We start from the raw sequence: 13,160 nt of genomic DNA, 5'->3' as shown, positions 1-13,160 counted from the left end.
ACACACACACACACACACACACAAACCCACACACACACACACACATATATATATATATATATATTGTGTGTGTGCACGCGCGCATGTATGTATGTATGTATGTATGTATGTATGTATTTAGTGTCACAACCCCTGGTATGCCAAATATGGGAGGAAGTCTACTGCTTCCATTCTCTGTCTATCGGCTCGTCACAAGAAACCTCCAGACAGAAACCCAATATTTTTACTGTTGCCTTTGTTGCATTTGTGTTGTATTTGTGCTGATAAATAAATAAAGGGAGACTAATATAGATCTATTTCAAGCTATTTAGCTCTCATCAGCTAGCCATACCCTTACTGGGATTAGAACCTGTGCTGTATTACATCTTAGGCAGATGTGTTACCCACTACAACACATATGGAAATGAGCAATCTATATTTCTGAGACTGAAAACCACCATCACTACCAGTTCTCTATAAACCACAGAAAGGATGATGCTTATATAGGGCAAGCCCAGACATTTTTTCATGGCTTCTAGATAAGACCATCAAGAAATCTCAGCACTGTAGATTAGACTAAAAAGAGAAACATACTGGAGGTCCAAATTCAATGGCACTTATTTTTTAGTATGTCAGACCATCTGACCACAAGAGGGCAGTACTCAGTAGTAGTAAATAGTTAAGGGTTAAACTCTGTGTTTCTTGTCTTTCACCCGCCCTGTTGTTTGTCTAAGAGACTGCTAATTTGAGATCAGTCTTATGCCTCCCTCCCTCATGCTCTAGGTCTAGGACTTTCCTGGTAGCATGTAGCTAACTAGGTTTTAGGTTTTGCTATTATTAATAATGTATAGGGCTGTGATGGCGAACCTATGGCACTTGTGCCAGAAATGGCACACAGAGCCCTCTCTGTGGGCACTTGTGCTGTCGCTAGCTGCTCTTCCGGGTTGCATCACACACATGTACACTGGCCAGCTGTTGACCAACTGGCCGGCATGTATGCACATGCCAGAACCCAGAAGACAGCAACTGGCCAGCGAGTGTGTGCGCAACAAAACCCAGAAGAGCTGGCCAGCTGCTCTCTTCCTAATTCTGGCTCTCGTGCGCACACTCCAGTTTTGGCACTCAGTGCCTAAAAGGTTAACCATCATTGGTATAGGGTCTGTATTTCCTCCAAAGGAATCTCCCTTCTGTTATAAAGCATGCTTCACTGCTTCTGGACTAGAAAATGGCAAGGCACTTGCATATTAAAGTCAGTTTGGTCCAGTGGGTAAGGCACCAGACCTGGAAACCAAGAGATTGTGAGTTCTAGTCCTGCCTTAAATGTAAAAGCTAGCTGGATATAATTGAGCTAATCACTCTGTCTAACCCTACTGGCAGCGTTGCTGTGGGGAAAATAACAGGAGGAGAGAGAGAGAAACAGAAGGAAGGAAGGAAAGCAAATTACTTGGATATTTTCATTTCCACCATAGATCAAAGACTTTTTCTTTATTTTAAGAACCTCCCAACTGGCTGCTGAATTCAACCAATAAACATGAAAAAGGAGTATTGGGATTCATTCATTTGCTTATTCCTGCCCTTTCCCTCAAACCCATAAAAGTCTGTCTATCACTACTACAAGTAATCTAAATGAACATATCCATTGCATTCCATGATAATTAGTCATGGGTTCACAAGTTTTATGACTAGAACTAGGCAACGGTTCAACATTATTACAAAGCCTTTACTCATTTGCTTTGTAATCTGTACAAGTCACGTAAGGTTTTGTTATGTCGGCAATATGAGAGAGATATGTAAAACTGGAACATCTCAGATTTTGATCTGTTGCCTCTGTGGGTTGAGACTCATATCTGATTACTAGTACAAAATGTGGGTCATTTTTTTTAATTAAAAGAGGAGAGAGAGAAATAGAGGCAGATTTTTTTTTCCAAACCTACTGTTAGAATACTTGGAATAAAAGTACTTAAGTATATAATATGAAATACTTTCAGTATATAAAATGCTTTATTTTTGTTTCCATTTCATTTCACCCTAATATTGATTATAAAGCAATGTTTTAGATTCTGGCTGAATTTCGTTCTAGATATGTTGTTGGAGGAAACAAAATTAAAACTAATCTGACTAGTGAGACCCACCAATGTTAATCTGTCATTTTTGCTTATACAAATGGAAAAACTATGTACAAATGGTTGTGAACTATGGAAACTGAATGAAAAATAACCTATATAGAAGTTTAGGAAGAATGTAGAGGGATTTTTCTGCTATTTCTGACAACAATTTAACAGCAACAGCAACAAAAACTTTTACTAACTGTATGATATTCCTTTAGCAGATAATAATCCTGCTTCCAGCAAAATTAAGGATTTTATCTTCCTTTCCTTTCTACATAAATTTCATGCATCAAATATATTGTTCTGGCACATTTCATTTCCAGAATATAATTTTTTAGCCTTTCAAAGATGTGACAACTGCACACTGGGTCTCCTAATTTCCTATGGTATGTATATGTCTCTGCTCCCCTTCAGCTATTGATTTTATTCATGTTTTTTTCAAATGTTCAGCTTTGATTGCATTTGCTAGCAGAGATAAAACAGCATTACCGGTGAACAAGCATGAATTATCAGCAGGGGCAGGGGGAAAAAAGAGATGTGAAGTCGTAGAAAATTAGGTAGTTCAGTCACAAGTTCTGATTGCACTACTTTTCTATGGGGGCAGATTCCCTGCCTCCCTAAGTTCCTTTCATAAAGTTGTTGGTTATTTTGTTTGCTTCCTTGTCAGGCATGGGTGATACTGGTTTGGCTACAAAATCGATAGCAGTCAGCCATGAACACGGCAACTAGAGGGAACTGGAGGACAAGCAATCCGACCAAAGCTAATTTTCAATAAACTGCATCGATTTTTTTGGAAAGAGAATTAAGCCAACAGGAGTACTTAGCATGGTTCCAAAAATGAGGCCAAATTTTAGTTACTTTCTTGGTATAACCTCGCCCTACCTTTTCACTTCACAAAACCTGATTTACACGATGGTAGGAAATGTATGTACTCCAGCTGTGGCTGCAAACTCTGCCAGTCTATTTGGAACATCTGCCAAGTTTACTTCTCACTGTTTTTCTCTCTCTTGTTCTCTTTAATAATGTTACATGATGAAAAATGATGGACACTTATAACCTTCCCATTTAAAAAAACACCATGAATTGGGTTTATAAAGGCATTGCCTCAGTATGAATTTTATGGTGGAGTAAAGCATCCCTCCTTGTCACATTAACAGCTTGGATTATATCTCATCTATCATGTGTGTTTTAGCTACTTTAGGGATATTTGTGATCATGGATTATTTTTAATTGTGTATCGAAATTACAAAACAACATTCTCCCCAAATTAGACATAATAACGCATAAAATAAAAATGTTCTCTTTCTCCTTAAGATCAAGATTTATTATAAATACTCCTTTCCCAGAACCCGTATATCATGATATAACACAGAGAGAAACAAACTTTCGCGGCAGAGTGATAGTTTTTCCACATAAAACACACTGAATATACTAAAGCTTCAATATTTAAAAGCAAAATTGCTGAATATGTGTATCAATATACATGCCGAACACAATTATATAAGGTACTTTAAATTCAAGCAAAAATTGTGTGGTGGGGCAGCAAAGAATTCAAAATGCTTTTTTTTAAAAGACCTATTCTACCCAGGAATGAATTGGGAGAAATATTTTTCATATACCATGCTTCAACCCACGGATGACTAATGCAGATTATCATTTTACCAAGTGTTCTGAGGTAAGTCAAACTTGATTTTAAGTTGCAGAGAAATTTAAAAACTTTCTTTAGACCTAAGATTGTTGACAGCTATTAAAAGAGGCTCAATTTACCACCATTTCCTGCAAAAGAACCGGATAGATTTTTAAAGCGAGGCTATCCCACAATGCTATCGTAGTAAGTTTTAAGAAAGGTGAAACAACACCTCTGATCCTTGTGCTCTCGTTTTTCAATTGGGAAAAAAATGAAAGTTTGCCCAGTGGATTAGTATCCTGTCCAGAAATAGCACCTCTTAAATGAAAAGTCAGAGCATGGAAGGAAAGGGCTCTGCTCTCAGAAGGCTCTGAAGTCACTCTCCTCTACCTACCCCAAATATCTCCCCTGGCAGCAACTAGACCGGAGTATTTGGAATGCCTTCCAAAACGTTTGAACTTGAACAATGCCAGTTCTAAACAGGGCTGGAGCAGGGCTAAAATAGGTGGAGTCAGAACTTAAGAATGCCTCCTCGTACTGGCAAGAGCCTCTCTGGAAATCCTGCAGGGGAAAAAATTCATTTCTCTGGCTACAAAGACGATTCCCACTTCTGGTTAGGACAAAAATTTTAATTTTAATTGAAAATTTCAAAAAATCAGTTTAATTATTTTAATTTGATTGATTCATTCTGTATAGTATAGATTCAATGTTAGCTAAGTAAGAAATAGCTTAGCTCTGGGGGGAAGGTTTGGATAATGTACTGTATTTTTTGGAGAATAAAACGCACCGGAGTATAAGACGCACCAAGATTTTGAAGAGGTAATTTTTTTAAAAAAGGTTTTGCACTCTGCAGGCCTCCCAAACCCTCTGCACACCTTATTTTTTGTGAAAAATGGGACATGCAGAAAGTTTGAGAGGCCTGCAAAGCTCCTGGTGGCTGGGGCAAACACAAGCAAAAACAAGCCCATTTTTTGCCAAAGAAAGTGGAATGCATAGCCTTTAGGGGGGTTGTTTTTCACTAGTTTTTGCTTTCTCCAGCCCCCAGGAGCACTTTGCAGGCCTCTGTACGTCAATGTCAGCCTCTGCTTTGCTGCTGCTTCGGCTGCCATTGAAATGGGGAGGGGGGGGCATGGTATTTGGGAAGGGAATCATTATGTGGTAGAGGAAGATTCTAGACGCTGGCCTGACCATCTCACTGCGCATGTGGAGGAAGGGAATTTCCCGCCAAGGTTAACTGTCCAGCATTCCATCCTGGTGATGTTTTTTGAAGATATCTCCCACCTGACAGTTGGGTGAATTATAATTGGACTATGGACTGGGGTGCCAAGAGGAGGGGATTGAACTATACATGATATTCTTTGCTTTCACGCCTAATTAACCAGATTCAGCTTTGCTTCGCTACTATTCATTTGTAATTAGTAAAAGTACACTTAATTTCAAGCAAATGGAGTTGAGTGGTTTCTTTCCTGATTATTAAATGAAGTAGCACCTGACAGTCCATTTTTGTGAAGGAAGTGAAAAATACTGTATTCTGTGTATAAGACGCACCCATATTTTCACCCTTTTGGGGGGGGTGCATCTTATACTCCGAAAAATACGGTACTTTACTTTTTAGGAAAAATAAAATCAAAGAAGAGTTAATATTTTTAATGATGATTGTTTTTTAAAAAGGAACATTATGTTGTTATTATACACACACACACACATATTGTCTGTGTGTGTGTGTGTGTGTGTTTCTTAGGATTTGTGAATGAGCATTTGTGAGCAATCTGAAACCATGGCGAAAAATATGGGCACCTAGTATTAGTTTCTTCTTTAAAGAAAAGTTACAATTAATCAGAAATACAATTACAGTGCTACAATAGAATTTTAACTCATTCATTACGTATTAGTAGGCCTATGCCTTCAGTAGGTCTGCTGCACATTGGCTGAAAAAAATCCAGACGATCCCTAAGTAGCAGCCAAACAATAACTACTACTCGCCCGGATTTTTGTGGCATGGTATGGTATGAGATTCACTTTCTCCAAAGGCTGTTTTAGATACTCTTGAAAGGAATTCTAACTCAGAAATACCATGGTCTTGCTCTTCCATTTTGCATTATGCAAGGAGAGACACGTTGCTGTCAAGACCACAAATAACAGCCAGCTCTCATGTCAAAGATACTCTGTCTCCGAAACCCTGAGTCAGCTGCTCCCGTAATACCTAGCACCAAACAGCCCACAGCACTTTGTGCTCCAGAGGCATCTACCTCCTGTTTTGCTTGATGTCAACTTGGCTGGCAGGGCAGTTAAGCTTCTCTTAACCACAGTTCCATTTGCAACTGTTTTATCAAAGACTCTGCATGCCTGGCAGCCAATGGCCCCATTGGATACCGGGAATGTGATCTGGATCTCCAAGTGGAGGAGTAGCATGACCATATTTATGGCTGTTGCTATTCTGAGGCAGCAGGTTGCTGCCTCTGCTCTCTTGGCAGCAGAAGCACATTGCCTGCCCCTTCGTCTTTCAACACTCACAGCCCACAGGAGAGAATGAAATAAAATGTACAGTTTACTCAAAGAAATACGGCTTGCATGCATCAGGCTTTTTTTTTAAAGTATCTCAATTACAATGTAGTTCAACCTGATGTGGCAATAACTGTACAGCAATGCGCTACTCTTATATTTAGACATGTTATACCTACACCTATTCCTCTCCCAGCCTGTTTTATAAAATACAGTTGATCTCATGTATTGGTTCATACAAGTTCAAAGCTGCATTGGCTTATCATCACCTACCATATCGGCTGGCTAGCAAATGTAGCAGACTGTATAAAGCAAGCATCAGCATGCTAGTGTCACAGAATGCAAGCTCACAAGATGCTCCAAATATGGCAAAATCTCTGCACCCCTGTATCCCTATCAGAAGATAGATATATAGATAGATAGATAGATAGATAGATAGAGAGAGAGAGAGAGAGAGAGAGAGAGAGAGAGAGAGAGAGAGAGAGAGAGAGAGAGAGAGAGGCAGGCCGGCAGGCCGGCCACAGGTATCCATTTTATACAAGAAAGCTACAGCTTATTAATGTTGGAATCTGTGAGATTGCCATATTTAGTTACAAGCAACATATTATTTTCTAAATTTCAGGGCTTTCCATGTTCAAGGCTGATGTAGTTAGTCATCACCTGCTTTTGTTTTCAGACAAAATATATAAAACAATTTACATTAACAGAAGCATGTTATTTAGATTATGGGAGATGATAATTTCCCAATACTCAGCAGAAATTACACCATGCTTGGAACACTATGTACACTTCTGAACATTATACAGGAAGTCCTTGATTAGTGACACAATTGGGACCTGCAAATTGGTCATTAAGAAAAGTGGTTGCTAAATGAAGCTGCAACTGTATTTATGATCTTACTTCAGTTTTCCTTTGCTTTACAGACTTGCAAAAGCCAATAAATGTGGGGATTTCTTTTAAAGTTATTTTTTTTATCATTGCCGTAACTACATATGAACAGTTGCTAAACGAGACACTCACTAAATAGGACTACCTGTATTTTAAAAGGAACATGAAGAAAGTGGAATGGGTTCAGAAATCTAACAGGATGGTAAAATGTCTGAAAACCAGGCTCTGCAAGAAACAATTAAGAAGTTGGATATGTTTAAATGTCTATGGAAATTCTCAGTCATCCAGGTCATGGCTGTCCCAAAGGTGCTTTTTCAAGAAGCAACTGGACTTTCTGATTTTCCTTTGAAGATGTTTTGCTTCTTGGATGAGAAGTGAAATGTCTTCAAAGAAAAAAACCAGAAAGTCCAGTTGCCTCTTGAAAAAGCACCTTTGGACATGTTTAGCTTTCAGAAGAGAAGACTGCAGGGAGACATGATACTGTGAAGGGTGTGTGTACGTGTGTGTGTTTACACTTTAATTGGAGAAACATATGGTGCCAAGAAAGAACCACCATGAATCCATGTAATGTATTGCTAGTTATAACAAGAATAGAAAACTGATGATACACCAGATGTTGCTAAATTGTGGCTAATGGGAAGAATGCTGGGAACTATCTTGACTGGGGTTGTCAATCTTGTCTCTATACCAATTAAATTGTAATATTTCCTGAGTAATTTTGAATCAATTCCCATTGCTCACTCACACTCACCTCACAGGATTTTTGTGAGAATAAAAGAACCAAAGTCATTGCTTGAGCTTCATAAGAAGAAAGTGGGCATTCAAATAATACACCAACTGCAATACAGAGGTGATAAAAATAACCACTGAAAAACATGCATAGGCAAGTTAATGTAAATTAAGACTGGATAAAATTAAACATCAGCACTGTGGAAATAGTTGCAACTTAATCTATATTCTTATGCATCTCAAAAATGTGATATTTTTTCCTACCAATCAATTCCTTCTTTTTAAAGGTTTTTATAAAAAGAATTACCATTAGTACATTACTATAACCTCTGAATCCAAATAGTGAGTTTGAAGTCTTCAATCCTAAGCATCTCTTTTCAGCCTGCTCTGGTAACTTATTCATCCTATTCATTGTCAGCTATGGAAAACTATGATGTACATAAAATAACTGATAAATACATATATCAGAATTGGCCCAAAATTCACCTGCAAGAAAACCAAGAATTGCACTGCTGTTTAGATATATCTTCCCAGTTTAACTTCTGTGACATTATTTCTTCAGAAAATCCCAGTAAATATTATGCTTATCAGAAACACAGGTAGTCCTCGACTTACAACAGGTCATTTAGTGACTGTCCAAAGTTATAATGGCATTAAGAAAAGTGATTTATGACCGTTTTTCACACTTATGACCATTGCAGTATGTCAATGGTCACATGATTAAAATTCAAAGACTTGGCAACTGACTCATATTTATGATGTTGTTGTGGCCCACCAGCAGCCAGCACAGCTGGCAGCAGTTGGGCAGTGAGGAGGTTGGGGAGGAACATGGGCCAGTCCTGGAGGCTGGGGAAGGCTCAGACGAGGGCTTTGCATTGTAGGCAGAAATTGGGCCAAGGCTGTCTGGCAGTTCTCAGCTGCCTTCGGAATTAGATAGCAGTGAGGCAGAGGAACAGCTGGAGCCTGTTCCCAGTGTGCGCATGCTCTGAGCTGCCACAAGAAAACAACAGCTAAGAAATCAGGGTCAACTTGGGAGTAAAGCCACAGGTGGTCGGTGAATGGCCCCTCCCATAGTATTTCCTATGGAGCCGACAGGTGTTGTTTAATGGCCCCCTACCATAGTATTTCCTATGGAGTGGAAGGGGAGTGGGCTTGTGCAGGAAACAATTTGTTCATTCATTCATTTTAGGAATGTGAAGATCTGTCCGTGAATCACAGAGACTCTATGCCAAGTCTTTCCTTGCACAGCATTGCGTTTGGAAAATATTTATATGGCAGCTTTCCAAGCTAGATAAGGTTTGTGGTCATAAATTCTCCTTTGAAAAACTGTTTACCCGGCCTTTGCTGAATGTGAATGAGAGGAATTTACATTCATTTAATAAAAGGGGTTTTGTCGGGACCAGGAATTTGCTTTGTGCTTTTTGGGGAAGCCTAGGTCAGAACAGATATAGCACCATGGGGTCATGTGATCACCTTTTGAGAGCTGACTTTGAGAAGCAAAGTCAATGGGGAAGCCAGATTCATTTAACCACCCTGTTATTAACTTAACAACTGTAGTGATTCATTTAACAGTGGTAAGAAAGATAAAAGCGGGGCAAACTCACTTAACAAATGTTTTGCTTAGCAATAGAAATTTGGGCGTCAATTGTGGTCATAAGTCGAGGCCTACCTGTATATGCTATAGAGGATATTTCCAGAGTTCAAAATTATCTGTAACTTCACAAACGAGCTAAGATTGGAATGGAGAATTTTCTTACAACTCGCTCTGCTGTCAAGGCAGGCATCAGCTCTAATTCTTATTCTTCAGTATCTGCCTTAACAGATACACCTGTTGTTCCATTCTACATGCTGTAGTTTCACCCTGGACCCCCTGATTTCTCCTTGGGGATGGCAGATGGACATTCCATCTGATTGTCACTCCACTTATGGATCTGTCATGTATTTGCCATCCCGCTCCAAACGCACAATCCTGCTGGTTCCTATGACAACTTACATATCTTTCTATTGTTTCTCCCAAGGCCCTCTTCCTGTAGTTTTTATTTCTATTTTTCTCCTTGCGTGTCAAACTTACTTCCTACTTTCCCTTTCGGCAAGCCACTGCCTCAACCACATTCTTCTATTGTTCTATATAACCCATTACTCTAACTAGACAACCCTTCTCATCTGCAGAAATTCCACTTCAAAGCTGTGTTTTCTCTGACTTCTGTAGAAAACCTTACACTCCAGGAAGGAAGTCCCCCTGGGAAAGCAAGTTGTTTATTTTGGGTTGGCCAAAAGCCATACCCATTGGAGTAAAGGCCTTGTACATATGGAATTCTGTCCTTCCTGTTAATTTCTATTGCCTTTCAGATTTGGTGGAAGCCACCCTGTTGCTATTTTTTCATCCCTTTTTGCGCTAAAAGTAGATTTGGACTGAGACAATGCTCACAGCTTTATTTCTTATAGCTATAGAAATTGTAGGTGGCTCAGTGGCTAACACACTAAGTTTGTCGATCAGAAAGGTTGGCAGTTCAGGGGTTTGAATCCTGACTGCTGCATTAACAGAATGAGCTCCCATGTTCCAGCTTCTGCCAACCTAGCAATTCGAAAGCATGTAAAAATGCAAGTAGAAAAAATAGGAACCACTTTTGGTGAGGTTTCCGTATGCCTTTGGGTGTTTAGTCATGCCAGCCACATGACCACAGAGACGGCTCTTCCGCTTTGAAAAGGAGATGAGCACCGCCCCCTACAGTCAGGAATGATTAGCACATATGTGCAAGGGGAGCCTTTATCTATAGAAGTTGTGGCAGCATATGAGTTCTTCAGATATTATCCTCACTAAAATACTATAAAGGTAGGCTAGGTAGAAAGGGCGTTGAAATGATTGTCAAGACTAAGATTTTTAAAAAGTATCATAATAGTTCAACATTCAACAGATGCAGATGTCCTTAAAACTTTATTCCCAGGATGGATCTGAATAATTTGTGTCTGTGCAAGGAACAGAACAGAGAGTAACTCTGCCTTCCTGAAACAAGTCCGCTTTGATCTCCACATAGAGCAAAATGAAGTAAGAATGAGCTACACAATGTATATACGTTTGTGGAATCCATATGTATGTTTGTGCATGATCCATATGTATGTTTGTGCAATCCTACACTGTAAGAATGTACATGGTACAATTCTATAACTCCAAGTACCCAGCAAACACCTAGCAAAGTTTCCAGCAATAGCCAACCTCAGCTCAGGAAGGCATATTTTGCGCCTTTTCTGCATCCAGAGAATTAAAGTCGTCCTATCTCATCCCCAATCCGAAGCAATTCAGTCTTATAAACCGTAATTTTGGAAATAACGAAGCAACATCCCCCCAAGAAAGACTTGTTCAAAAACAAACGCAGGGAAGGGAAGGAGCTCTGCTCATGCTCAGAGACAGAAGCCTAAGAGGTTTGCCAAAACATTTCCTAACTCTGGGCTCTGAGACGGCCAAATACCCAGGAGGGGCCAATCCACCCCGGGGGTTTCAGATGGCGAAAAAACTGCGCAAGCGTATTTCCCGACTTCGCCCCCTCTCTTTTACACACACACACAAAACACACACACACACCCAGCTTCGCCCTCCCTAAGGCCAGATGGCAACTCCGGGGACCGGGGCTGGGGACCTTTTGCTTTCGAGTTCCCGGAACCAGCCTTTTCTCACGCGCCTCCTGAGACACCTGCCCCTGCGGGCTCCGCCTCGCTCGCCGCGCCTCCTGCTCGTTTCCTTCGCCCGGGGTAGAGCCGGACGGCCAGGGCTGAGGACGGAAGGAGGGGACGGGCAAGGAGGGGAGGAGCAGAGCCGCCGAGGGCGGGAGTCAGTGCCGAGGCGAAGATCGCTGAGTGGGACGGAGCCGCGGCATTTGTCGCGGGCACCTTGGCAGGGAACGAAGCGCGCGGCGGCGGCGGTAGCAGCAGCAGCAGCAGCAGCGCGAGGTGGCGAAGGGGTAATCTCGGTCCGGCCGCGCCCCGTTCCCCCTGAATGACGGGCGGCAGGTTCGACTTCGACGATGGCGGCACCTATTGCGGCGGCTGGGAAGACGGCAAAGCCCACGGGCACGGCATTTGCACCGGGCCCAAAGGGCAGGGCGAGTACGCGGGCTCGTGGGCGCACGGCTTCGAGGTGGTGGGCACTTACACCTGGCCCAGCGGCAACACCTACCACGGGTATTGGGCGCAGGGCAAACGCCACGGGCTGGGCGTGGAGACGAAGGGCAAATGGATGTACCGGGGCGAGTGGTCGCATGGCTTCAAGGGCCGCTACGGCGTGCGCCAGAGCCTCACCAGCCCTGCCCGCTACGAGGGCACCTGGAGCAACGGGCTGCAGGACGGTTACGGCGTCGAGACCTACGGGGACGGAGGTGAGTGGGTGAGCTGAGGAGCGGCCGCTAGGGGGCGTGTGCAACCGCGGGGCTCAAGAGTGTGAAGGTGCGCTCAGCAGGTAATACGTTTGGTTTCTCTTGCTTTCAGGTTTTTTTTATTTTTTTAGGGGGGAAAAGTCTCATCTACTGTGAGTAAACGCATTCAAATGAATTCTTGTAGACCTGTAATTCGCAAAGAAATATTTTATACACTCCCTGCTGGAATAAACTTGTCAATCGATAAGGCAGTTGTGAAGAAATACAAATGGACTCAAACGATAGCAAAGCCTGGGATTTAATAACAGTTCTGAGCATCATTCACAGATCTTTTACACTTTGGTAGAGGTATTTCGGCATCATTTTACTTTTTTCCATGGTTAAACGATTGAGAGTCAAAAATATTTGCTTGACATCAACCAGAAATTTACCAGGAATTTCCAAGGTACTTTATCCCACTTTCTCCCTGGGCAGTATTTCCATCAGTAGAACTAACTGTGGCTACTCTGATTTCAGTTTGGAATTTCACTTAAGTCATCCTCAGGAAGACTTGCCAAAGAATTTCTGAGTTATTTACTGGACTGTAAGTGCAAAATCTTCTCACAGTTAATTACAAAAGTTGGTATCTTTGTTCTTAATTTTCCTTAGAAATATGCCAATTTAAAGTGAAATGCCATTAGTAAGGAATATGAAGATTTTTTATTTGCTTGTTATTGTGAGAAATTTATTGCTCTGGCTATAATTGCTAGAATATTGATAATACAAGCCATACTTTGACAGTCATATTGATTTGAATAAAAATAGCTTTGATCTACAGTCCACACAACCCACAGAACTTTTTTAGGATGAGATAACACACAGCAGAGCTGTCCACTATGCATTTACCTTTAGCATAAGTACTAAAAAATTTGTACCCATCAACAATACAATTTCAATGAAAATATAAAAATAAGGGTAAAA

At 41.1% G+C, this 13,160-nt stretch overlaps 1 protein-coding gene across 1 annotated transcript in view; it reads left to right on the top strand.

Annotated features, from left to right (window-relative positions):
* Positions 1-11,487: 11,487 nt before the first annotated feature.
* Positions 11,488-13,160, top strand: part of JPH1 (junctophilin 1) — a 57,413-nt gene continuing 55,740 nt past the window's right edge. The window contains 1 exon segment of the mRNA XM_032223238.1: positions 11,488-12,203. Within this exon segment, the coding sequence (XP_032079129.1) occupies positions 11,825-12,203 (379 nt within the window). The 5' untranslated portion in view covers positions 11,488-11,824.

The sequence above is a fragment of the Thamnophis elegans genome, chromosome 8 (assembly GCF_009769535.1).
Source record: "Thamnophis elegans isolate rThaEle1 chromosome 8, rThaEle1.pri, whole genome shotgun sequence".
NCBI lineage: Eukaryota > Metazoa > Chordata > Lepidosauria > Squamata > Colubridae > Thamnophis > Thamnophis elegans.
Note: the sequence above shows the minus strand (reverse complement) of the source record. Positions and strands in the feature narration are given on the sequence as shown.